At 36.8% G+C, this 27,941-nt stretch overlaps 1 protein-coding gene across 11 annotated transcripts in view; it reads right to left on the bottom strand.

Annotated features, from left to right (window-relative positions):
• APAF1 (apoptotic peptidase activating factor 1) overlaps nucleotides 1-27,941 on the bottom strand; it is a 116,447-nt gene that overhangs the window by 37,778 nt on the left and 50,728 nt on the right. For 7 of the 11 annotated variants that reach the window (XR_004324708.1, XR_004324705.1, XR_004324706.1 and 4 more), the window contains 8 exons: nucleotides 25,067-25,192; nucleotides 23,315-23,434; nucleotides 21,177-21,293; nucleotides 19,188-19,313; nucleotides 13,048-13,167; nucleotides 12,627-12,752; nucleotides 10,823-10,948; nucleotides 8,819-8,965 (listed from right to left, as the gene is read on the bottom strand). Coding sequence is in view for 6 of the 11 variants with exons in the window: in XM_032493572.1 (XP_032349463.1) it covers nucleotides 8,819-8,965; nucleotides 10,823-10,948; nucleotides 12,627-12,752; nucleotides 13,048-13,167; nucleotides 19,188-19,313; nucleotides 21,177-21,293; nucleotides 23,315-23,434; nucleotides 25,067-25,192 (1,008 nt within the window). In the remaining 5 variants the exon portion in view is untranslated. Of the gene's footprint in view, nucleotides 1-2,630; nucleotides 4,884-4,903; nucleotides 5,755-8,818; nucleotides 8,966-10,822; nucleotides 10,949-12,626; nucleotides 12,753-13,047; nucleotides 13,168-19,187; nucleotides 19,314-21,176; nucleotides 21,294-23,314; nucleotides 23,435-25,066; nucleotides 25,193-27,941 lie in introns of those variants that run through there. The other 4 variants (XM_006186553.3, XM_032493575.1, XM_032493573.1 and 1 more) reach the window with 2 other exon arrangements.

Consider the following 27,941-nt stretch of genomic DNA (forward strand, 5'->3'; position numbering starts at 1 on the left):
AAAAAGAGTACACTATGAACTCATACAAAACAGAAACAGACTCAGACACAGTAAACAATCTCACAGGTATCGGGGAAAGAGGTGGGAATGGATAAATTTGGGAGTTTGAGGTTTGCAAATGTTAGCCACTATATATAAAAATAGATTTAAAAAAAACCCAAATTTCTTATGTACAGCACAGGGAACTATATTCAATATCATGTAATGAAAATGAATATATGTATGTATATGCATGACAGGGACACTGTGCTGTATACCAGAAGTTGATACATGGTAACTGACCGTGCTTCAATAAGCAAATAAACAAACAAACCTAATGACCCACCCCACCTCGAAAGACCTAGTAGACCTGGCTTTCATGGAGTTTACACTCTAAAGGGGACTCCATTAAGTCAACAATACAGGGCAATAAAAGCCATGACAGAGAAAAGAGGGGGTTATGAGAGGGCAGGGCAGCCTTCAGCAGAAGGATCATCTCAAAAAACAGATGGAAAGTAACAAGGAATTAGGGGAAAAAATTAGATGGGGGAGGGGCAGTACAGAAGCAAGGGAGCACACGCAGGTCCAGGGTTTTAAAGTGACACAGATGAGCATTTTGGAGAGATCACCCAGAGGCATGACTGGTGGGAGAGCAGGTGGCCATGCCAAAGATGACAGGCACCAAGTAACACCTAGGAATGTGCACTGAGCATTTTCTTAGCCCAAGCACTGAGATAAGTAAGTACTTCATGAGCATTATCTCATTTAATCCTTAAAAGAATCCTGAGAAGGAAGAACATATACTCATTTTACAGATAAGAAAACAGGGAAATATCAGCAATTGTCTTATCTATTGTCCCCAATTTCCTCCAACAACTAAAATGTGTTTATTGCCCTGGCTGCTGTTTAAAACAGTGCTAGACACACAGAAAATATTCAAGGCATAAAGAATAGACAGGTGATTGAATCAACAAACCAATAAAGGAATTTTGCCCAAGATCAGTTAAGGACCCCAGGCCCACCGCACTTACCACACTGTTTTAATTGTCAGTCTTTCTGGTCCTTCTCAGTGTCTTGGGCTGGTCCCTCATCTCACTAACCTCCAGACTGCTCTGGGCTCGGTCTGAGGCCTCTTGTCTTGTCTATCTACACCCATTTCGATGCTGATTTCATCTGGTCCTGTGGTTTTAAACACGATCGATTAACTGATGACGCTCAGATTTTTATCTCCATCATAGATTTTTCCCATGAACTCCAGATCCTTTTATACAACCACCTACTCACACTCCCATTTGGCTGCCTAACAGTTACCTCAAACTTACTGTGTCTGAAAGCCTGCTTCTTTCACAGTCATCTCATCTCAGTTAACAGCAATTCTATTCTTCCAGTTGCTCAAGCCAGAAGCCAAAACCTTGATATAATTCTTGAACTGTCCCTCCCACAACCTTTATCTGATATATTAGCAAATCCTAGGAACTTTTATCTTCAAAATATGCCCAGAATCCGACCTGTCACAACTTCTACTGTTGCCACCCAAGTCTGCCTTCATTTTGCCCAAATTATTGTAAATATTCTCATTGGTCTCCCTGCTTACCTCCTTGCTTGTCCCTCTTTTCAACTGATTCTCAGTTGGTTCCCACTGCCAAAGTGATCAATTAAAGCTTACATTGGACTTCTCCACTGCTAACCCTCCTGCACCAGCTGCTGTCTCAGGGTAAACATCCTCACAGTGACCTGGGAGATGCTCTGCAGAGCTGGCTTCACCTCCTACTACGCTACCCTTGCTCAGTCTTCCCCAGCCACACCGGCTTCCTTGCTACTTCTGGAACAACCAACCCATCCCACGTTCAAGTCTTTGCACTTGTTTGTACCCTTGCCTGGGGACACTCTCCAGGTACCTGCATGACTTACTCTCATCCTTCAGGTCTGTACTCAAGTGCCACCTTCTCAGGGAGCAACTCCCTCTAAAACTGTAACCCTTCTCCCAATTTTTTGTTTTTGTTTAATACTCCCAAGTATAGTCAGTTACAATGTGTCAGTCTCTGGTGTACAGCACAATGTCTCAGACATGCATATACATACATATATTCGTTTTCATATTCTTTTTCATTAAAAGTTATTACAAGATATTGAATATAGTTCCCTGTGCTATACATAAGAAATTTGGGGTTTTTTAAAATCTATTTTTATATATAGTGGCTAACATTTGCAAATCTCAAACTCCCATATCTATCCCTTCCCACCTCCCCCCAATTTACGTACCAACTAATCACTATAGATTTGACTGACTGACTTTTTGTCTGCCTCTCCCCGGTGCCCAGCTGCAGAAGGGCAAGGACTTTGTTCTGCTCACTGCTAAATCCCCAATACCTACAAAAATGCCAGGCACATGGTAGGTCTCAACAAATATGTCCTGGAATAAAAGAATGAATAAATTAATTGTCTTCTTTACAGGATCTTCTCCATGCCAGCCACACCAGGCAGCAATCATCAGAGACAAACCGAAGAGACAAAGAAAATTTTGATATAGTTGAACTCCACATAGCTGAAAAACATGGCTAGAAAAGGTTGATGGCTTTAGTTTGAAGAATCTTTTACATTTGTTTTCTGATCAGCAAAGGACAGGCAAGGAATCTGAAACAATCTGAAAATGTTTTTCAAAAATATTTTAGGAAATTTATTTTTATAAAACTTTAAAATTCATGTATTAAAATGTGTATCAAGGCAAAAAAAATAATGTAAGCTGTATCATAAATACAAAACTAACAGTTTTCAAAACATACAAGACACACCCAATGTAAAAAACTTTATATATACAAAATGCAGTATTTGTAATACAAAAAACAATAAAGCAGAGGAAAATGATTGAAAAATGTGCATCTGGAAGTACAAAACAAAACCCTCCCCTTAACTGGCCACTTGAGCTGCCTTAAAAGGCTTCTCTTCTTTCCTCATGTTACCCTGTCTTTCTTCTCATTGTTTCTTATTTTTAAAACAAGGACCAATCAAGGCTTTTTAAAAGCCGATGTTCATTGTGTTGTTATAGTTTTACAGTCAAGTGACTTTTAATTCTAAAAACTAATTCTTTATACTCTGAGCTATAAATGAGTTCCTAAGCATTGTATGCAAATCAAATTGTGACTTGGATACTCCAAGCAGAACATACCATGTACAAAAATTTCTTGTTATAAAATTCAGATCTTCACATCATATTTGCTTAAATCACAGTAAGCCTGTAAATCAGTCCCTCAACCCACCATAAAACAAAAACAAACACCAAACCTCCTTAACAATATAAACATTTTATTCACTCCATTCCTTCAAATGCTAAACAGGAACAGCTAATCTAAAATACATCTGGAGTGGTCTATTCCCCCCACCCACCCCACATCTACTAATACGCACCAACATTATGCACCAACTGGCTCATTGCTTACCTACCGGTAATGCTAGTATTCATTTGACTTAGTTCTTATTGCAGCAACAAAAATTTTTGAATTTTGGTTGTTTTTTTATATAGAAACCAGATCTATTATTAATTTATCACCACATCCCTTAAGAATATATTTCAGGAAAAATGTTTAGGTTTAAGCTGCAATTAAAGTTCCTAATCAAGAAGTCAAAAAAGCTCATTACTGATGTTGGTATGTTTTTTTCCTCATCAAAATCTAACTTTTCTAATAAACTTAGAGGGAAGGAGGAAAGGAAGGAAAGGAGGGAGAGAAGAGGAAAGAAGAGAGACTGGCTAGAAGGTTAACGGTGACATCTTCCAGAGTCACAGACTCCTCCAGTACTGCATAGAAAAACCACAGAAAATTCTCTTGAAATTCACTAAGAGAATGGCACTGGCAATGCTGTTCATCTAGAAGTAAATGAAATTAGAAGAAAATTTTTACTATTTTCTCTATTTTAGAAAAATTTCGTTGTTAAAATTTATAATTAAAATTGGCTCCTCCCCAATTAGTCTTATTTACTAACATTTAACTGTGGCGCAATTACTTAAAAAAAAAAAAGAGAGAGAGAAAAGTGAGGATTAAGAAGGGTCAAGTTCAGTCAAGTAAGAAGTGTGATATATAAAAAACCAGAGAGAGCAGGAGAGCGCCCAACTTAAGGACTGACAGCCAGAGTTCAGGTCCAGCCCAGGGCTGCCATATGCTAATGAGAAAAGGTAGACCAACAAAATCTACTTCCCCCAACACACATCACTTTTGCTTCACAGAAAGAATTTTTGAAACCTAAGACTCACTTATCAAATGAATTAAAGGAAATTTTGCAAACTGTGCACACAGACACAATATTTTTAAAGCAAATTTAAGGGGTGCAAATAAGTTCTGAGATTATATTTGGGAGAACTATACCCACTGAAGGTAAGTGTGGTTCAGAGAGCAGGCCATGACCACCCTGAGGCACAGCCTGCAAAGCAATGGTATTAAAATATATATTTCCTTTGAATTATTCTCATTAATTATGTCACCCAATTTGAACACATCAAGGGAGAATTTTACCAACAATATAACAAGGTACATTTTCATTTGCATCTTCAGGACAAACTGTTAAAAATAATGATGATGATTATGAAAACAAGATTAAAGGTGTTCATTTGGGAAAAGCTACATTAATATTATACATCCAACCACATTTCTGTAATGAATGCAATACTGCAAAACAATTCACAGTTTTATAAAAAGTTGAAATACAGAGTTTCACTAGGACTTTTTTCCAATTCAAAATTAAAAGAGTTGAACTTACATCACTGCTTACTCTAAAATCTTTAAAATATATAAAATACCAAGATTATCAACAGTCACATATGTTTTGAAGTCAGGGGACACATGTATTTTCTTAAGATTGGTTCCATTTGTGTAGAAGGTCTGTGAGGATTCCCCAGTGACAACATTCCACCACTGTTCAGAGAAAAATAAAATTCTCATTAGGTTGGTAATTACATTTTGAGGAAATCTGCAGTGCCAACCAGATCCTTCGCCCCATCACCTCCCCACCCCCACTTAAGCAAACAACAAGAAAGGCGTCTAAGGTTTAATGCTGAATGCAGTATTATCAACCTGGTCAGCCTTTCCTGACTAACCCCGGTAACTGCCTCACAGCTACCCTACACCTAACCCCACTGTAAGGTGTGCTGAAGAAGCATGCAGCCTACTCAGAGCTGCAGGTACAAGGCTACACAGAATCCATTATGGTCACAGCTGGACTGAACTCTCCTGTTTGCAAGTCCTCAGCAGAATAGAGAGAATGACCCTCTCTTCTCTAAAAATGCCCCTTTGCAGACAGACAGGAATTCTGGCAGACTCCAAGACTACTCATAATATGGGCTGCAGGACAGAATGTTCTCTCTCTGCTGAATCTTCCCTTTCACCAGGAGTGATTCAAGAACCCATGACCAAGTTTCTTTATTTAAAAGTCTATACACTTATTTGCTAAATAAATATTGAACAACTTAAATGTAGCAGGTGCTCTGGCAAGTTCTTCCTTTCTCCTACCAATCGCTGAATTTGCTAAGATTATAACAATATATACATTCATTTACCAAGCAGAGATCATTAAGCTTACCCATTTATCACACACCTAAGATGAAGGCAAAAGAGACAATGTACATGAACACCTTTTGAAACGGCCTCAGGTACAACAGGATTCTGAGCATTACGAATGCTACGATCACTTCTGTATCTGTGGCAATGCCTGGCATTCTGCCTTGACGTGTGACCAGGACAGCTATTCATGTTCACTGTGAGCAGTAGTAGCTGGTAAAAGTATGCCCTGTGGACTTAAGTAAACCTCAATGAAGCAACATGTACTGACTTGAAATTTTCCAGAACCAACAATTTTGCTTTATAAAATAGCAGTGTAATCAAGTCTGCAGAGGACACATCCCACCTACTTGAGAGAAGACTCATTAGTTTTTAGTCACTGGAGGCAAATCGTAGAGGTAGTAAGGCCCTTACCCTGAGAACACCTCATCCAATTACCTCATTTTACAAGTAAGGAAACCAGGGTTGAGAGAGAAGAAAGGCCTTGTCACCAAAGATGACACTGCTGGTAGGTGGTAGAGGTGCAAGAGTTTCTGGCTTCTCTATCTAGTGCACCCACTACCTTCCCCTCTATTAAAACAGACCACACTATACGGAACACTACCCAAGCCTGTCATTTGAATATGGACTAAAAAAACAATATTAAAATAGGACTTGTGCAGGGGACTTTAGGGCAGTGAAACTCCTCTGTATAATACAACAATGGTGGACATATGTCGTCACACATTTGTCAAAATTCATAGAATGAACAATGCCAAGAGTAAACCCTAGTGTAAACTATGGACATTGAGTAATGACTCGTCAACGAACATTCACCAGTTGTAACAAATGTACCCTCTGGTGGGGGATGTTGATAGTGGTGGAGGGGGCAGGGAGTTATGTAGGAATTCTGTACTGTCTGCTCAATTTTGCTGTGAAACTAAATCTGCTCTAAGAAATAAACTTTTTTTTTAAAAAGAGGAGCTAACATTTACTCAGGGTACACTATGTGCCACTATGTATAAGTGCTTTATAGGTATTAACTCCTTTAACCCTCTCAACACTATGAGGTAGGTATTACTATTATACCTATTTTACAGATGAGAAAATCGAGGCTAAATAATCTTGTGCAAGACCACAAAGCTAGCTAATGAGTGGCAGAGCCAGGCTTTGAATTCAGGTAGTCTGCTCCAAGGCGTTCTCTCCTGACCTTTATACTGTTACCTATAAGTAATGGCAAATTTGCATTTATCATCATGTATTCCACATATCAAATCAGCTTTCTCCTCATGAGTATTAATTAATTGAGGATTTCTTGTCATTATAACAGTATGTATTCTATGGCATAACACAAGTAAATTACTTTTTTTTTTAACTTTTGAATGGGAATAATTTCAAAAGTTAGCTACTTTTTAGCTAGTGGGTATCTATCTACCTTATCTTACTGATATTCAATTTATACAGCTAGTATTATAAAGTGAACAGACTCAGAAGGCCTATTTTCTTGCACCCTACAGCAGCTATTTCTTTTTACTTTCTATTTGCTCTGTGCTTTGGACAGTCTCATTAATTAACATGCTGGGCAGATGAGGCTGGGCTATGTCATAATCAGTTTAACCATGCTAGTACTCAAACCAGAAGAGCCTGACTGTCACTTAAATATACAGACTACATGTATAGGTTTATAGGTTCTTTCACCCTGAAAACACACCCCCTACAACACAGACATGGATTCTGCTGTTTATTCCAAGATTCTCCAGGAACTCTGGAAGTCTGCTCACTGATCTTTATCATATCTTGTAAGCCAGATTCATGATCATGTGACAGCTTTCTATGGGGCCCAGAGCATCAAAAGGTATGGTCTCTAGAAGCTCAACGTCAATGCTGAGCCATTAAGTTTTCACAGCTGAAGACGCCCAGCTTCCAATACAAAGACAGCAATGCTGCTCCTCTAAGCATCATCCTCAGAGAAGACTGAGTGCACTTTATCTCCACACTACAGGGGAACAAGCAGTGACAGTCTCACAATCCCCTACTAACTAAATAAAAGTGGTCCAAAAAGGTACAGGTTAATGCAACATCTTGTAAACAGCACTGTATTTTCAATACAAACGATTCCTTTACAAGTTTGATCCCTATACATCCTCTCATAGAGCTAAAAACTGCCCTCGATTTATCTTTTTTATAAGCTAGATTTCTATGTTAAATAAAACTGCATTCACATGGGTCCCATATAATCTTCAAATTCAACCGAAACTTTTCAAATATTTTTGGACATCTGTAGTGTGTTAGATAATTAGTCAGGATCATCTCCTATACTTGAACGTTTTCAGTAAGAAAAAACAGTATCATAAGATCTAACTTATTAGGGATCTATTTAAAGTGGTCAGTATTATCTTCAACCCCTTTTACCAGTAAACCACTATTCAAAAGACTCAGCTCAAGCATTCCCCTCCACATGAAGCTTCTGCTAACTCCCAGAGGGAGAACTGTCCACTCCTCTCCTCTGTGCCTCCACTATCCTTATGCAAATGTGCCCCAAACCCTTCCTACACTTAGACTATTTGGTCTGCTTCTCCCACAGACTGTCAGCCACCTGGGCAAGAAACAGGTCTTAAACATTGTGGCATGCAGCAGTGTCAGCACACAGTGGGACTTAATATATTCTTAGTGAGTGAATAGATAAAAAGATGCAAGCACCAAAGAAAAACTCTGAGGCACTGTAATACACTCAACCTTGGCTTCAGTATTTACTGAAATAGTAAGTTTGTATAAGCCAACTTACTAAGTAATTTTAGGAAATTCACAACCTCTATGAACATCAGTTTCCTTATCTACAAGCCAAGGATGATAAAACGTAAGTTTCACAAAGCTGTAATAAGATGATGTATGTAAAGCACTTCATAAACTACACAGCAACATGCTGCTGCCATTTTTATTATTACCACCACCACCACTATCACAACTAATACTTAAGAAAGGAAATTTCACAAATGTTTTTAAAGACTTTCAAACAACGTAATTAACGATTCGTGGAGAAAAATCAGATTAAGTTAAACACCCCACTTTCTAGTCATTCTGATCATGTAAGACTTTGTATGGGGCAGTCTGAGAGCTCGGGACTGAGCCATCTGTCATCAGAACCTCTGAGAGATCTGAGGAAAGCAGCCACGCAGGTCTCAGTCTCATCACTCAAACTGCCTTCCTCTCTGATGGGCTCTATGAGGCCCAACTAAGAAACAGGAAGTGGAAAGAACTTGGAAAGTAAGATACAGGCTGTTCTTTTTTTTTTTCAGTCTTTGAGAAACCCTTACCTTAAGATACCCTCCAGCAGAAACGAGCATTTTGCTATTTGGAGAAAAGCAAAGGTCGGTTACCCAGCCTCCATGAGTAGCAGCTCCTTCTTCTACTGAAATCGGAGCACACAAATGAAGCAGCTCACCATTTGAGACATTCCAGATCTGCATAAACATGACACATGGTTCATTAACAGGGTTACTCAGAAGTTCTGTATATATCTCATCTAGAACAGATTTGGAAATCTTTCTTAAAAAATATAATTACAATTCAGTGATAACTTAGGAATTTTTTTTTAAGATTACATACTCCCCTATCCAAATTTTTTTAAAAATACTAAATGTAATTAAAATTTTTTACTTACAATATTTATCATTATACTCTCAAAAATAAAACAAAAAGACTTAGAGTGATTAATTAGAATACTGGGACTCTTTCATTTAATAAAGAGAATGATGGTGAGAAGCAACGAATAAACAAAAAAGGCCTGACAAATAAACTACCTCAAAAAACAAAGAATTCTAGTTCAGGATCTACTACTGAGAATACTGACAGATGCTAGTGAAACACCTGAAGTATTTTAAACAATATTTTAAGCAGTAAGTCCCTGTAAGGCTTTATATTCATTTTTATATATATGTGTGCGTGTGTGTGTGTGTGTGTGTGTGTGTGTGTGTATACAAAAATACATGTATGTATTATGTATATGTTTTATATATTATATATATAAAATAAATAAGCTAGCAAGCATATACACATACATAAACTAAGGTTATTTTACTAGACTCTTATAAACAACCCAATTACTTACAGATACTATTTTCATTTATTTCCAATGATAACAAATGAGCAATATACTGATTTTTCAAAGAAATGTACATCAGAATAAGGAAAACAGAGGCATAAATAGCAAGAGAAAATAATCAAAATCATCATTTTTAAATGTCTTGCTAGGAAATCCAAAAGAATCAAATGGAAAAACTGATTAGAAAGAATTCAGGAAGATAGCCAGATATAAGACAGATATATAAAAAGTGAACAGCTTTCCTATGTTTTGAAAAATCAGGCAGAAAAACAAAATTTTTAACGTACTAAAGAAAATTTTTTAAATAACACTTATTTAAAGAGAGAATTTTTTCTTTTAGGGGTTTCTGGAAAATGAGGCACTGTCTCATAACCAGTCCAGCAGTAAGAATTCAGAGGAAAATGAAAGTTCCCAGAGCAGCCCTGCTCCTTCAGCTGGCATGGTATTTATGAGAATGGTCCAGAGAAGGCTGGTTACTTACTCCTCAAACAAGAGAATCTTAATTTCCTAGAAAGCGTATTTGATAATGCCTCTATTCCTAAAACTACATATATACTTTTTCATTCTTCTGCAGTATATACCTATTCTTTGAGCTTTAATTCCTCCTTTGTAAAAAAAAAACAACAATAAAAAAAACAAGACTCTCCTCAACTATACTGGTTACCAAAGCAGCCATTCCCAATGTCCAAACTTTTTCCATCAACTGCCCGATACTTCTAATACAACCAGGCAGACAGTCCCACAAGGACTGCAATAGGCCACACTGTAAATGTTGACTATCTAATGGACACAGTGCTAAAGAGACCTTTTCTTTCAGTGCAGAAAATAGCAGAATTTTCCATTCATTTATAATCTAGATAACAACTTACAAAAATTATTTTCCTCAAATCCTGCCACTAAAAACCACCTTTGGTTCAGGAACAAGAATTAAGATGAATCATTCTTAAGCTAACAGCAGAGAGCAAACTGAAAATAACTAGGGCACCTGCCTCCTCATATACACAGGAAATGCTTCACTCTAACTCTAAAATGAATTCTTTTCTGCAGTGAAGTGCAGCTGTGAACATGCACAAGAAACAAAACAAAGACTGCTTCATCCCACCAGAACGCCAGGGCCCGTGCTTCCCTGTCACATTCCCAAAGGCCCCCAGTGTGGTGCAGAGGGCTAGCCAAAGCTGCGTGAAGAGCAGGGCTTTCATGGCAGCAAACACCCTACCCTGATTTCTCCGTTGTCATCTCCAGTTGCCAGCAGGGTACTGTCCACAGAGAAAGCAGAGCAGCGCACACAGCCTTTGTGGCCTCTCAATTCATGAAGAGGGGAAATGAGTTCAAAACTCCAAATCTGGAAGGCAATTCAGATTGTTTAGGATTAGTAAATATACTCGAAATAAATATCTACAAACCCTGCCTCGTGTGCCAGTTAGCCATAAATCCAATCACATGAACTTTTAACATTCAACAGTTCATAAACTTTCATGAGAGGCCCAAATTCCAACTAGCAACCTTTTTCATTTTTCTGAGTTTCCTTTTAATTACTCAAGTTAACTTCAGCTTAAGGATCAAAGTCACAGCTTCCTTAACTTTTTTTTTTTTTTTTTACTTTTCCTTAACTTTAGACTCAGAAGGAAGAACAGCAAAGCAGTCTGTGGGGTAAGGCAGACTTGAGTGTGGGTCCTGGCTCCACTATTTACTAGTTCCTTGTTTCCTAGGACAACCCACATAAGCTTCTCTGGCTTCAGTTTCTGCACCTGTATGATGGGGACAATAGCACCTACAGTGTGAAAATTAAATGAGATAATAGTGTAATTCCTAGTCCAGGCCCTTACATGTGGCAAGAGTTCTTTAAAGGTAGTCACTATACCATCCTACTCTATTAGCAGTCAAATGCTGGTTTTTTCCCTTCCAATATTATCCCCCATGGTTCTGTCATCACCATTTAACAAGCATATACTAAAAATGTGTCCCAGGCACTGTGAGCAAAGAACTGGTGATACAAAGATAACTGCACACAGTCCTTGTCTTGAAAGGTTTCTAGTTTAATCAGGAATACAGGGCTCATGCATGGTTAAGTGAACAGTGGTATGAAGTTAATGCTCTAATAAACATGAGTAATATGTAATGGGAACACTGAGGGTAGAGCAGCCAATCCTGCCTGAGGGCCAGAAAGGGTTCACTGAAGGACTGACATCAAATCTAGGTCTAGAAGAATGAGTCATAATGCTTGGAGGTAGAAAAGGATAGAAGGTTGTGTCAAGCCAAAGTTAACAGTATGCACAAAAAGATGGAAGTAGAAGTAGTCTGGCACAGAGAGAACAATGTAGCAGAAAGAGATGGTGATGGGTAAGGAGTTTAGCTTATAAACTGGCTACAGTGGAGTTCCAACTGGGGACTCAGGCAGCAGCAGGGAAGATAAATTAGAGGAGGTACAGACCAGTGGCAGGTCCATCAATGAGGAGAGCACGGTCTTACGGGTGGGAAGAAGGAGGAGAACAAGGATCCAACAGACACTGCAGAGTGATCGACAGAGCATCAAAGACAGGATCGAGTCCCAGGAGATTCCAAAGTTTATAGTTTGGAAAGATGTATAGAGATAATGATGCGATTAACAAAGATGGAGAAAAAAGAAGAGAAAGTAGTACTCAATGTCCCCAACCAGGCAGCATCATTTCACTGGAATGTTACTTTCCAAGTATCCATTTACATCAATTACATAAAAATTTACTGTGGTGTACAATTAAGTGTAAATCTCTTTCCATTTTTTTATTGCCTAAAATATGCAGTAGAGACTGCCTTTGATTACTAATAGACAAAAAGGTATCAGTAAGGGAGAAATCAAAAATCCTCAATGTCATTTATTTAATCTATTTGACACAAACTAAATGCCAATGGCATCCTCCAAAAACTCACAAAATACGAGTCAGACATGTAGACACTTACTGTTCTGTTTTACACATTATTGGGACTATAATACATAATGAACCCCAAAGTTTTATGCATGTATCTTTAACTGATCAACTTACTTTTGCAGTCTTGTCAGCAGAGGTAGAAGAAAACTTGGTAGCATCAGGAGAAATATCACAAGAAAGCACTGTATCCTGGTGACAGACAAAGTCCTTTTCTATTCTTCCAGTAATAAAATTCCATACCTTCAAAGAAAAACTCAGAAGTTGACACTTTTAAGAACATTTTGTATTACTGAACATAATCATCAATTAAACAAGAGCTTTAGCACATTGGTTCTTCTGACCTCTTTAAGTGCCTTCTAGTACAAATGATCATAAACACACAGTAGGTGATTACAGTAAACAGAAAACAGGCACGAGAAAATAGAAATTCAAAATTTTAAGTCGTTATTTATCAGCCGTCTGCTTTTGGCTATCACAATATAATCAATACAATATTAGAATACTTTTTTAAAAAGAAACTTGCGCTTCAAATTACCTTCACTGTTCCATCAAATGACCAGGAAAGCAGTCTTGAATTTTTCAAGAGTTTAAAGTCTTTCACTGCTTCCTGATGGGCTTGCAGAAAGACATATTCCTCTGATTGCCAATTCCATATCTAAATATCAAAGAAATAAGTCTGTTATAACCCTTTTCCCATAATATCCCATAAGACAGGTGGGACAGTATCACTCACTTGTTTAAATTCTTTTATCCTCATGGTATTTCAGCAAAACAAAGAAGAAAACCAAATTAAGAATACAGTGTCCCCCTTTTACAAACACACAAGAGGAAAGCTGGGGTTAGTTAACTTGACTAGGGGGTAAAATAAAATGTTCTTCCTCCTAAATAAAATTTGTTTTCTTCAGTTGCTCGGAGAACAGTTAATTATACCAAAAGATAGAGAAAAGCCACAATAAGCCAGTGAGCTCACCATCTGATTAAATTTTCCAGAGAAAATTATCCCAATTAGATATTCACAGATTTCTATACTTCACAAGCTAGGCCAAGCGTGCAGATTCTAGCTGTACTGAGGCTACCGAATCCTCCTAGCCCTGTTGCCGGGGAGCGTCAGGTGACCAGAGCAGTTTCAAAACAGATCATGGAATTTCCAAGCTCCAGAGCTAGCCCCTAATACAATCCTCAAAATGACAGAAGTGATATAGTATGTTATTTTTTACATGGCGCTCCAGGAAGAACTCCTCAGACATAAGGGGAAGAGAAGAAATTGCAATGTTGGAGACGGTGCATTCAAAGTAGGCTTGAAAAATGAACTTGGACTATAAATCACAAACTGAGAAGGGAATTTCAAACAAAGAGAATGAATGCATGAGTTAAAGCACAGAAGTAGGAAAACGTGGAAAGATCACAGGGACCTGCTCATAGTTCAATCTGGCTGAAGTACAGGATATGCAGAAGGAACGGTAGGGAATAAAGGTTGAGAAGATATTCAAAGAAACAGCCCAGAGCGCCTGAAACTAGACTTCTGTGCTGTAAGCAATCAGGCAGTCTCCCATAGAATTTTCGTTTTTTTAACATTAGGAATAAAAAGATAAAAAGCAGCCACCATCTCAGGTATGTATATTAGTAATATTCTGGGTCTAGTTTTTGACTGATGAAGGTTAAACAGTAAAAACATCTTTAAGGCTTTTCCTATCACACTTAGGCAAAATCGTAAAAGAAATGACATCTCTCTTACCCACCGCCCTTTATTTCTGATGGAGGTACTGGGAAGTGAACCCAGGACCTTGTGCATGCTAAGCACATGCCCTACCACTAAGCTATTACCCTCCCTCTCCTACCTTCTTTCTTTACTCCTCTATTCTCCACATTCAGCAGGCCCCCTCCCACCAAGCCCTGGACCTCAGATATCTCCATCTTTTCTGTCTCTGAGTGCTCATTCACAGAAGCAGGGTATCTTGTATGAGAGCAAGGGATCTTAGAGGAGAAGTTGGAAGTGAGAATGATGCTAAAGAGAATGAATTGCGAATTTCAGAATTTTAAAAGCCCAGTTAGACATGCTGAGGTAGGGGGAAGAAACAGAAGCTTTCTGGCTCCCCAAATCATATCAGGAAAAAAGGCACCCAGTGGGACTAAATATAAAACACAATGGACCATTAATTACCACTAGGAACTTTCTGGCTCCCTCATCCTTTCGATGCTTTACTGGACTAGAGGATCAGTGGCTACTATTAACAGCTCTTTCTGGTTGACTGGCACTGTCATTTCTAGCTGTGTCTGATTCAGTGTTCATTCCTGACTGAGGTTCTTATTGCTACCCTCCACATCAAGAAGTCAAAGTCTCCTTAAGCAGATAAAACAAAGAATCTGAAAGTCACTGAAGGGAAATGAAGACTAGCTTTAGCAGTTTTTGTTGCAGATGCTTTCTGATAAGGCAATAATGACAAGGATACTTTTTGTTGGACTCAAACGTACTGTGCTAATTGAACCACCTTATATAATAGCTGAACTTCCACCAGCATTAGTCAAAGGTATAAAGGTTGACTTTGGGTATGTTTCTACCATTAGCTATGATTTTTACGTTATGTACGCTAGAATTTTTTCAGCCATATAAATTTACATCTAAAAAATGCTAAAGACTCTTCTTATACCTGGAAGAATCAATATATTCTCATACACTGGCTCAGGTGAGTATAGCTACTACTCGGGCTTTATTTATGTTAAGGTAAAAGATCAAAAACTACTAAAACAGACCTCAGTTTTCACAACTGCATGTGCTATAATCAAGAGAGCTAATTCTTCAAATTTTGGCAATAACTTTTGTTCAGCTTGACACAGATTTCCTGAACCCTATACTCCAGGCACTGGGGATACACAGATGATTAAAATAAACCTTCAAAATGGCAACTATGTAAGGTGTTTGCAGATTTGCTAATTAACTTGATTGTGGTAATTATTTCACAGTGTGTACATGTATCAAATCATCACATTATACAAGTTAAATATAATACAATTTTGTCAATTATACTTCAGTAAAGCTGAGGGGAAAAAATAACAAACCTCCAACTAATTATTTACCAAAACATTAAGCAAACCAAAACAAAACACAATCAGTCAATTCTTAGAACACATACCAAGAGTTTTGTTACATGAGTGTATACTCATTAAAACATTTTAAATGTAAGAAGTATTCTGGACAGAGCAGAAGAAGAGGATGAAACACAACTTATTTCTAAAAATAATCTAACTTGGATCCTAAAAATACTCCTAGAAATTATTTCTCCCTCTGACTGAGAATATCTGATCTTCACACAGGTCATAAAACCTATGAATTTAACTTTTGACAGAAAGGCTATACAGTATACAATGTCTCAGCAGAATTTCATCAGATGTAGCTTAGTTTTACCCTATTCAAAGCCATCTGGAGAGGAAGAAAGGTGAATATGACACTGAGCTTCATAGCCAACACACCAGCATCATGGGAGCCTATAAGTTTCTGTAGTGAAGCCAAATTTCATTCCAATCACATAGGACTCACAAAAATATAACATGAAAATATTTTTTTCCAAAATAGTTTTTCATAGTGTAGTTAAATATTGCCACTGTAAGAAATATACATATAAAATAAAAGAATATGTACTAACTTCTGTTAAACAGAACATACGCATTTATCTCCTCCTTCACTTCTAAAACCCTACTAAAATGACAAAGTCAAGAGAATGAGAAAGAACAACAAAACGTTGGAGGCTGTAACGTAGAAGAATGGTAACTGACTTTGCAGAACCAAGAAAACAGAATCCTAAAATCATCAGAAAAAGACAAAAGCAACAAAACTGACAATACAGAACTCCCAAAATGCTCAGAGACTAACATCACTTAAGTACATCTGGAGGTAGGAATGAGGGTGGGACTAAGAACAGAAGTATGACTTGTGGGAAGATCGCAGTGATGTGGGCATCTCATTGATGCCTCCATTAAGAGCAGACAAAGCAACTAAAATAGCAAATACAAAAATGCACAGACAACATTGACAAGACCATGTTAAGTGAAAAAGTATCCCCACAAATCACAAGATACAAGTGAGTGGGGACAAACTGAGAGCTTAAGACTTTCATGGTAATAGCAACTCTATGGGAAGAAGCACAGGGAAGCAAGGGGAGTCTTTCAAACCTAAAAACAGGTGAATTCCCCCAAAATTAAGTGACATTCACTGGAAAGTACAGGGGACCCATGGGGAAGAGCAGCAAAAACTGAGTGTAAGGGACTTTGGTATAGTCTGGAAGGGCTAAAGCAGTCTGGGCCCTATGAACTCTCAGGATTAGCCAGAACAATGCTACAATGAGGAGAAACTGTTGGGAATAGAATGCAGAGTGAGTAGACCAAGGATGAAGGCAGCAAACGAAAGAGAAGGTCTAAATAAAAATGAGGGAAGGGGACAGAACAAAGGGATATCACCAGAAAAATGCCATATTTTTAATGCTTCATGAAAACAACAGAAGAAGGAGCTACAGGGCTGTGAAGCTAGAAATGTCCTTCCCCACCCCTTCAAAGAATTCAAGAAAACTAACTTCATGTAAAAGGAAAAGAACCATTGGAGAATCCGAAACAAAGTTATTATGAGAATAAAAGAGAACAGAGTGCAGAATAATGCTCCTAAAACAAAACAAAAGAATCTCTGGATTAAACGGCACCAGCACAATTGAGGATAGGATTGCAATTCTGAGAATGGGGGAATCAGTGAAGGTCTATATACTAAATGCAGAGACCCTACACCTACCCGCCCCTCCATCTCATTCTCTTCCCCAACTCAGCTCTAAGAAACTGTCTGCAGGTTTATAACCTCCAAGCAGAAAAACAGAAGATTCCTCTCTAGGAATCTGACAAGATCAAGACAGAAGACTCAAAGACATTGACAACAAAGTCTCCCCATCCAGATCACCTTTCAGTAAAAGTCTCAGTCAACACACAGAGCTCCAATCAGCCTTTTAGTGTCCATTTCTGGGTAGTGAATGATCAATCACCACACAGCTGAGGAAGGATCTTAAAATAAGATGTCAAAACAACCAAACAGCAAAAACAACTTGGAGGGAATAGCAACTATACAGAAAAAATCAATTTTGAGGGAAAATATTATATATATATTTTTTAAAATATTATATATGTATGTTATGTATATTATTTATATATCCACCGTCCTCAGAGAAGTAAAAGATATTTCATCAATGACACAAGAACACAATGCTCTCCAAAAAAAATAAACAATGAGAATGGACTCTCCAGCATTAAAAATACAATGATAGAAGTGAAAACTCAAAGAAAGGGTTGGAAGATAAAGTTGAAGAAAACCCCCAGAAAACAGAGCAATGTAGAAAAAGACAAAATGCAGAAAAAGAAAACTAGATGATCAGTCCAGGAGATCCAATATCTGAATAAGGAATGTTAACAGAAAAAAGTATATATATTGAGGGGGGAAAGAATCAAAGAAATAATTCAAGTAAACTTCCTTGAATTGTAAACAATATAAGTTTCCAAACAAAGGGATAGTGAATATTCAAAACAATGGATAAAACACACACCAAGGAATATCACCATGAAATTTCAAAATTCTGGGGACAAAGAGAAAATTCTAAAATCTTCCAGAGGGAAAGAGTAGGAATCAGAATGGCTTCAAGACTTCTCAACATGAGCTTTGAAACTTGGGAAAAATAGAACAATGTCTTCAAGGATTTAGGGTAAAATAATTTCCAACTATATCAATCAAAGGCAGAATTTTCCTAAATTGCATTAAGCCAGGAAATGCATTCATAGTACACTTACTCTACTTAGTCATAACAATGACACTAATGACCTAAACAAAATTTTGTTGTAATTGTATTGGGATGATGGGGATTGGTAAGAGTATGTGCACATGTTAAAGGAAGGACAGGTGGGAGCAGGAAAAGAGCTAAATTTTCATCTTAATATAGAGAAGTCAGTAGATAAATCCTCTAAATTAAAAATCAAGAATTAGCAGTATAATCATGCAATACGGAGGCAGGAAGGTAAATATCTTCTAAAAGCTAACAATGGTGCTTCTGGAGAAAGAGAAATGGGGAAGTTTATTTTTCATAATGAGCCTTGCAATACTATTTGAGCTTTAAAAGTATGTGCATTGGAACTTTGATAGAAATAAAGTAAATTTAAAAAGAGCATACAGTAAGCTTAAGGCCTCTATATCCACAGTACTTTGCTATGATAAACTATTCTTTTTCCACAGGACTTTATCTCTGTCATAAACATCTTATTCTTAAAAGGAAAGAATGAAATTACTTCAATCAGATTTTTACTACTGTAAAGAAAAATAAAGAAAAATTACATAAATGTGACAAAAAGTGTCTGTATTGATACAAATCCAAATACCAAGGTGGGTGGGAGAATTCAAATGAACTCCTGATTTTCAAAATAAACAACCTCCCAGTAGAGCGTTCTAAGTCAAATTGCCTGCTTCACCCACAGAAGAATATGAAACATGAATGGGCTTCATGTAAGACCATGTGCAGAATCTAAATGGAAGCCCAAGGTAATCTGATCTTACAGAAAGGTTTAAGATTTAAGATCATATTAGATTTGAGCCATAATCAAAGTGTTCCTTTGCTGGAGTCAGCAATATATATGTTAGGAGTTCAACCTCCCTCTCACCTGAATTGTACAATCATCAGAGCTTGAAATAAGATTCTTTCCATCAGCTGTGAACTGAATGTGCCGTACAGTGTTCTTGTGCCCAATCTTTGATTGGAAGACTCTGTTGTTTAGAAGTTCTAAAATCTTCAAAGCAGAAAACCACAGAAAATTAATACAATGAAATTCAGCAACACCCAGGCATTACACCCCCAAAATATTAAATTAAAACTACTCTAAAATTATTGAGTAAAAAAGAATTCATTGTTTATCTGAAATTCAAATTTAATTGGGTTGCCTGTAACTTATCTGGAGAACTTACCCATTTTCACGTGTGCTCTAAATTTTATAACTGAAATTCTTTCCTCTTGTGATATTCAGAGCTTACCCTACCACAATATTGAATAAGAGCAAAACACCTCTCTCAAAAAAAAAAAAAAAAAACTACTCTACAGAAGGGTACAGAATTTCTATCTTATAGTCCTTTCAGTTTAACTAAAGACACACAAATGAATGGTACAAATACAGAGATGCACATCTGTACACATACACACCCTAAAATAAAACACTCACTGGAATGACCAGATGGCAGTAGGAACCAGTGGTCCTTCTGAGTACTCAACTACCGAATTTATCAAACAAGTGGCAGTCTGAACTCAGCCTCCAAAAAGAAAATGACATTTAAGATGGATGAGAAGGAAGAAAGAAAACAATCCTGGATGAAAGACAATGCAAGCTCTTTATAAAACAACACAGAGACAAGAAAAGATAAAGGATGGTGAAGGAGACAGGTAAAGGAAAAGAGGGTATGAGCAGGCTGCAAGGCAGTGCACTGAGGGGACTTAAAAGGCCTAAAGATTAATATGCCAAATGCAGAGATAATAAAGTAAAAAAGAACTCAAAGGGCTATATCAAAAAGACTTTCAAATTAACTCATACCAAAAAAGTACACAGTACCAAATATAGTAGGGATGTAATGTACAACACACTGTATATTATATACGAAATTTGTTCAGAATAAATCCTAAAAGTTCCCATCAAAAGAAAAAATATGTTCTATTTCTTTAATTATGTATCTATATGAGATGATGTTCACTAAACTTATTGTGATAGTCATTTCAGGATGTTAAGTCAAATAATTATGTTGTAAATTTATATAGAGCTATATGTCAATTATATCTCAGTAAAACTGAATGGAAAAAACCCCCCAAAATATATATATATAGTCTCCTCTTTGTGAGATAATATGAACTGGAGAATATTTGTTTAATTCCTTATGACAATGAATCGAAAGTAAAAAAAAAAAAAAAAAAAGTGGTTAGTGCCATAATAAACAAATTAAATAATTCCAAAAAGCTTGAGTGAGAAGTGGTGAGAAAAGGAACCAATGTTCTTTGAAAAACTACTATGTGGCTGGAGAAAATGTGCTTTTGTGATGAAGTTCACTTGTGATTAAATCATTTTTATCCAAAATGATTTTTATTATACTTTTTTCCTTACAACCTGATTTTATTTTTATTTATTTGTTCTTATTTGATAAACTAGGGATTTCAGGTGGTTAACAGGTATACTTCTAATACCAAAAGTAGAACAGCAAGGATCAGTACAACAGGCAAAGCAAAGGTAACCCTGCGCTGATATTCCCAATGAACCGGGTAAGTAACCAACAAGGAAACAACTTACACTCCTAAATGGCTCAGTTTCTAAGAAAGGGAAAAAGTGCTCTTTGCATAGTTAAATCTCTGATAGTGTTTGATATACTTGGAGAACAGCAAGAAACTGGGTAGAGAATAAGGAACATAGAAAGACAAAAAGTATGAGAAAGAATAGTAAACGCAATATGAAAAAAACACAACCAACAGGACTAAGATTATTTTCAATCCAACAAAAGAATGACTAATACATCATAGAAAGACTTTTTGACTGTATAAGTCTATAATGTCAGGTGTATAATTAATTTTAAATAAAAACTATACTGCACAGATGCCTCTAAAGACGAAAACTGAGTACCTGAATGGCTCCATCTTCGCCTCCGAATGCAACGTACTGAAGATGTGGACTTAAGCAACAGCAACTAACATGAGCTTCAGTCAGATAATCAATCTGACCTGTTTTTCCATTAATGAGCTAATGACAAATAAGGCACAATCAGGTATTAGACTGTAAGAGCAGTTTTTGTTCTATAGAACAGAAACTTCGACGGAAAAAAAACAGAAAATAACCAGCAAGAGCTCCCAGGGGAACAACAAAGCCCTATTCTATTCTCAGCAGCCGCATTTAGTATTTCACACTTTCATTTCATTTCACTTTCGTGGTTCATATACATTTTCATAAAATAAAACAAGCTTTAGAAGGTTTAAAAAGCAGCTGCTGTGCACACCGCCTGAGACATATCTGATTTGTAGTCCAACAGCTAGCTCCACGCCCAGTTTCCCAATTCTTCACAAAGCCCATCTGAATAGGGCTATCGTTGGATAATACACTTTTCTGATATTTTTCAAGGGAGTTGGTGAAATAGGACTAAGGCAAACATTATATAAAAAGACAAATTAAAATTAAAATGGATTTTCTATCCTCCAAATTACTCACGAAACAGTGTAAATTACTACTTGCTTCCTTTTTTCTTTTGGGAAGAGGAGGCACTGGAGAAGACCCATTAGCACAATTTGTGTGACCGGACTTGCAAGGCATAAACTAAGAGTACCAATTTTCATAATCTGTATCAAAGCTAATGATTATTTTTTTTAAATCCCACAAAAAAGAAATGCCTTATCACTCAACTAAAACACATGACCTGGGAAAATATTTCTCAAGCTTAAATCAATTGTCAGCTACCTCTAACCAAGCATTACAATCTCTAAGTCTTGAATTATTTTTCAGTATGAAATAAGCAGTCATCTTCATTTCAGGTACAAAGATTATAGGGTCTATCAATCCAAGCATCTTTTTCTTTACAAAATTTTACCCAGCATGTTCTGATCTATGAGACATTCAAAATGAAGACTGAACTACTAAAAAGTGAGTATCTTCTTTCCCTCAAAAATCAATTTCTGTATTTTTAAAGTAATAACTAAAAAATGTATGTTCACTTAAATGGAACTATTATTTGTCAGTTTAACTATCCTCTAAACTCTCCCACAATCAATGACATAGAATAAAAAGAAATCAGATGAGTTCTTTTTTAAGTCTCACAGTTATGACAATTGTTAAAGAAAGGTTGCACAAATTTAACAAAGGTAATACAAGCACTGAACTTGACAAGCAAGAAAACTCTAGTCAAAATACCCAAAGTGGAAGAATCAGTCTGCTAAAAATCAGTAATGAGGAAATCACATTCAATTCATCCTATAGAAATACAGGGCATTAGGAGCTCCTCATCAACATATTATGGACAATAGTAAAGCTTGTAAAATACTGAACAAGCCACGTTTAGAGGTGTCTACAGCTTGACTCTGACCCACACAGCAGACAAGGAGAAATTACCACACTCCATAGATAGACAATTTACTCCCCAATATCTGTCTCCTGAATTTGGATTCCACCTTGACCCTATAAACCAACTTACAGATTTCTGAAAATAAAAAGGACCTTTTTGGGGGAAGAAAGTGAGGCTCAGGGAGTGATACAATTTACTCAACATCACAGAACTAGCTGACAATAAATCTTGAGATAAATTATTGAATGTGTACCTGGGTCTCCTGTGTGAACAGTGACTGTTCTACCACGTCAAGCTGAGCTTTGCAGCTGTAGAACTTGTTAAGCTCTGTCCTACTCTGTGTGTCTCGAGCTCTTGCTACTGCTCATACCTTACATGTGCATGTCCCCTCTATTTCTCTCTCCTTTGTTCCACTTCCCTCTTCACTCCAGTTCCACTTCACTATCTCACCTCATTCTCTCACATGCTTTTGTTCCGTCTTTCAAATACCAACAGGAGAGGAACGAGATGAGGCAAGGTACCACAGTATTTAATTCTATATACTAGCATATCTGAGGCTCAGCTCAAGACCCACATATTTACTCAATGATACATACTGAGCATCTGTTAGATACTTTACAATTATGCCTGATCAAGTCTAAAAACAAGAAAAATTGTGAATTGAGAATTCAAGCAAAACAATTTTTCCACCTGTTTTCTAAAAAATACTCACTTGCAGACGTCTTATATTGTCAACTGCAAGAACCATCACTTCATTTTCTTGAAACACAACATCTATTTCTTGCTTTAACACTATAGCAGAGTTCTTACATACTTTCTTTGTCTCCCAGAGCTGATCAAGAGATTTAAAAAACTAAAATAAGATAACTGCATCCTCTGAAGTAATTTAAAGTATTAGTCTTAAAACAAGATACAACCATATTTCACACTCCAAATGCCTATAATGCTAGAAATTTTTCAATTAGATTATAATTCAATATTAAACATTTATTAATTACATGCTATAGTAAGAAGCAATTATTATTAAGAGCAATGGGTGCTAGAACCAAAATGCCTTAGTATGAATTCCAGTTCTACTGAAAAGTTGTGACTTTGGGCAGCACACTCAAAGATAAGGGCCTCTGGCTGTTTCTCAAACTATTTGATACCAAGAAAAGCCTGTACCAGAAAATAAATCAAGTGTTATCACCAAACATGCTGTTAACAGTATGCTTATGATACAGTTGTTTTTTTTTGAAAAGACTGTTGATGAAGGAAGCAGTTCACTGATTTACATTCTGGCTCAAGCTTACTGAGATGGGCACTTTAAATAGCACTGACTTAACCTTCCTATGCCTGTTTCCTCAGTTGCAAAAAGGACTGTTATGAGAATTAGCAAATAAATACATGCACAGTACTTTGCCCAATGTCTGGTCTACAGCAAATATTAAATAAAATTTAGCTACAATTTCTACAAAACACCGTTATGAAATGCTACAGGGAAAAACCAGGGTCCCCAGCCCCAAAGAGCTTATAATTTAAGATGTGTGAACAAGAAGGAGGAGTAGTGGAGCATTAGAGGTGAGGAGTAAATTAACTCTGTACTTAAATTCAAGGCAGAATCTGATAAGCACCATAAGAAAATGACAGTTATAAGCCTTTAAAGGAAAGAGACATGCCCCTAAATGAAATACTAGGAAAGGCTTCACCTAAAGTTTAAGGGGATTTGCAGGATTGTTAGGATTTTGACAAGGAGAAATACAGAGAAGTAGAATATTCCAAACATAAGAAACCACATAAGGAAAACTACAGAAGCTGGGAACTACAGGGTATTTGGGGAAATGTGAGCAGTGCATTGTAGGGATAAAACAGAAGACAGATTTGTGCAGAATAGGCTGTACTGTGGAGAAGTTTAATGGTAGACCTAGGAGTACATATTTACTTTGGTTGGCAAGGGAGCGACTATCTGTTTCTGGGCAAAAATGACACGACTGTATTGTACATGAGGAAAATATCCTGAGAGCAGCATGTAGAAAACCAAGAAAGAAGACTCGTGACAGAGACTTATACAAAAAAGGCAACAGGCAATGAGCACCTAAACTTGAAATGGAAAAGCAGAAATAAACGATAGAAAATGGAAAGGTAGAATCCATCAGAACTGGCAAGTAACTGGATATGGGAATTCACAGTAGAGGCAAGGGTCAAAAGTTACTCTCAGGAATCAAATGTAATATATTTAAATTAACCAAAATACAGTTTAATCATTGGACTTCTACAGCACCTGGCCCATGGTAACACTCAACGACCATGTACTAAATGAGGGAGACTGTTATAGTCCACCTAATAGCACTTTTCAAAGATAAGTATGAATCCAGCAGTTTGCTATTTTACTTCCCCCTAACACTGTCCATCAATTTCTTAGTTTGTAGGAGGTTTAGTTTGCCATCATTAAACGTTTAAAATGAAAAACCTCAGTATTTCTCACCCTGATTGTCTGGTCATCAGAAGACGTCAAAAACGATGATCCATCAGGAGAAAACATCACACAATGAACCCAACTTAAATGTCCTCTGCAGTCAGCTACTTTCAAACATGAGTCCACATTCCACAACTACAGAATAAACACAGCACACAGGAAATCACATTCATATGCATTCTGAATAAATCAAGAATATTTAAAATAGCAAAAATGATCCAGAAATTCCACTTCTATGAATATAGCCCAAAAATACACTAACAAAAATACAAAATAACTTGTTTGGATTATTCATGGCATCATCATTTTTAACAGCAAAAAACTAAAAACAACACAAATGACTATCAATAGGGAACTGACTGAATAAACTGCATTAATCACATAATGAGGTAACATGCAGCTGTAAAAGGTAATGAGACTCGCAGACACAGTAAACAATCCTACGGTTACCAGGGAAAGGGGTTGGAAAGGATAAATTTGGGAGTTTGAGATTTGCAAATGTTAGCCACTACATATAAAAATAGATTTTTAAAAAAATTTCTTCTGTATAGCACAGGGAACTATATTCAATATCCTATAATAATCTTTAATGAAAAAGAATATGAAAATGAATATATGTATGTATATGCATGACTGGGACACTGTGCTGTACACCAGAAATTGACACATTGTAACTGACTGTACTTTGATTTAAAGAAAAAGAGGGAAGGGGGTGGAAGGGATACACTGGGAGTTCAAGATTTGCAGATATTAATACACATAAAATAGATAAACAACAAGTTTATACTGTATAGCACAGGGAACTATATTCAGTATCTTGTGGTAACTTACAGTGAAAAGGAATATGAAAACGAATATAGGTATGTTCCTGTATGACTGAAGCATTATGCTGTACACCAGAAATTGACACAACACTGTAAACTGACTATACTTCAATTAAAAAATACATATACAAAAAAAAAAAGTAATGAGAAAAAACACCCCGATAATGACTAGTCCCTGGGATGTGCTTATACACAAAAGAACTAAGAGTAGTATATATATATTTCTGCAGAAGAGTATATCATAGCATTTACACACAAATTATATTAAATGAGATGAAAAATAAGTATGTGAATACAGAAATGGATACAGCTATGATATATATAGATGGATATATATGTATATATGTTATAAATATAGATATCTGCTTATATATGCAAAAAGAAACATTGGAATGTTAAAACAAAAATGGTTACCTACAGGAGATAGGGTAGGACAGTGGAGGGGACAGGGAATGGATGGAAGTAAGACTTCCCCGAATATAATTCACTATAATGCTTTGATTTGGAATCATGCAAACATTTCAGCTATTTTTAAAAAATCAATCTAAAAAAAATAATAGGATGAACATAAGCAGCTTCCATATTCAGACTCTTTTCCATTGTCATCTAATTCTTACTTCAACTGATTGTAAAACACTATGATAAATGAATATATTAATTGTACATGTACACACTTCTCCTGTTATTCATGCTTAATTGTCAATGTCTGCCACCAGCCTGGCAGTATTTTGTCCTGAGCTCTGCTGTAAATTACTCAAATATATTCCAGTCTAATGAAGTACCATATGTGCCTGAGTTCCTCTCATGACACTCTGAATTACAGGCCTACTTTATGATTTCAAAACTAGCATGGACAAAACAAGTACTTCATCACATGCCCAGTGGTTTTCAATCACTGACTTCTACAGTTACAAATTAATTATGTGAAATTTTCTCTGCCTTATCTCTAGAGTCCAATCTGGCACATAGAGAGCTAAAGGCTAGAAATGAAAGTGGTTCCACAACTGAAAAATCTCCCTTGAAAAATCCTTCCTCCTCTCCCCTTCTTGTTCTCTCTCATCATTTGTCACTCAGAGCCTCCAAAACCAAGTCCCAGTATTTCCAGAAGAAAGGTAATGTTTCCAGAGATTTTTTAAGAATAGCAGACAGTAAGTATTTTAGAAGCGACAGGAAAGGCTAGAAGGGTTGCTCCTTCACTCCTCCTAAAATCTAGGCAAAACCAAAGAAGGGGAAATTTCCAACCACACCTGCCTTGAGCATCTACTGGTAAGGCGCAAGATCTCCTAGTAGCTCTGTGCCTTTCAAGGCCTCTGCTGAAGAGAACACTGCCCACAGCACCTATTCCTCCCCAGTGTTTCAAACAGGACTGGAGCTTGTTCACACTCACTGCCTCTGCTTCCAATGGGAAGACTCTCAGCAGGGACGTTCTTCAGTGTTAGTTGCACTGCTGTACTTAGAATCAGGAGGAGCTTACAGAGCTCATTAACTCAATCTCATCTGTACCTCCATGCTAAAGGGCTATATAGCTCAGTCACTCTCCCCCAACATCTTCACAGTAAGGGGCAAGGTTAGCAAACTCACTAAAAATCACTGAAATAGGCACAGAACACTGAAGAAGTGTTTGCAGTAGTCAAGCTTCCTTTGAAGGGAGCCTGAGAACTAAGTGAATTCCCCTATTTTCAAAATAAAGGCCCACATTCATCTTTTTGGACTGCGATCACAAGGGGCTTCAAATCACTTGGTGGTAAGACCCACTCAAGGAATGAGTAGTAACAAAGTTTGGAAAAACTAATGCATCTTCAGAGAAAAAAATATCAGGAAATATATTGCTTTTTGAAAAAAAAAATACAGCAATTCACTGGATGGAATTCTTCCAGAACCAGTTAGGTATAGACATTAAATATAAAATCTATCAGGTTAAGGGCAAAGTTAAATATAAATGAGAAATCATTTTACTCATCAGTGCTTAGCAATGAAAATCTCAGGTTAATCAATTATAAATTTAATTTCCATCTTATCCTTCTCAATGATCTAAGAAATCTGAACTGGACTCATTTCTC

Source organism: Camelus ferus, chromosome 12 (genome assembly GCF_009834535.1).
Source record: "Camelus ferus isolate YT-003-E chromosome 12, BCGSAC_Cfer_1.0, whole genome shotgun sequence".
Lineage (NCBI taxonomy): Eukaryota > Metazoa > Chordata > Mammalia > Artiodactyla > Camelidae > Camelus > Camelus ferus.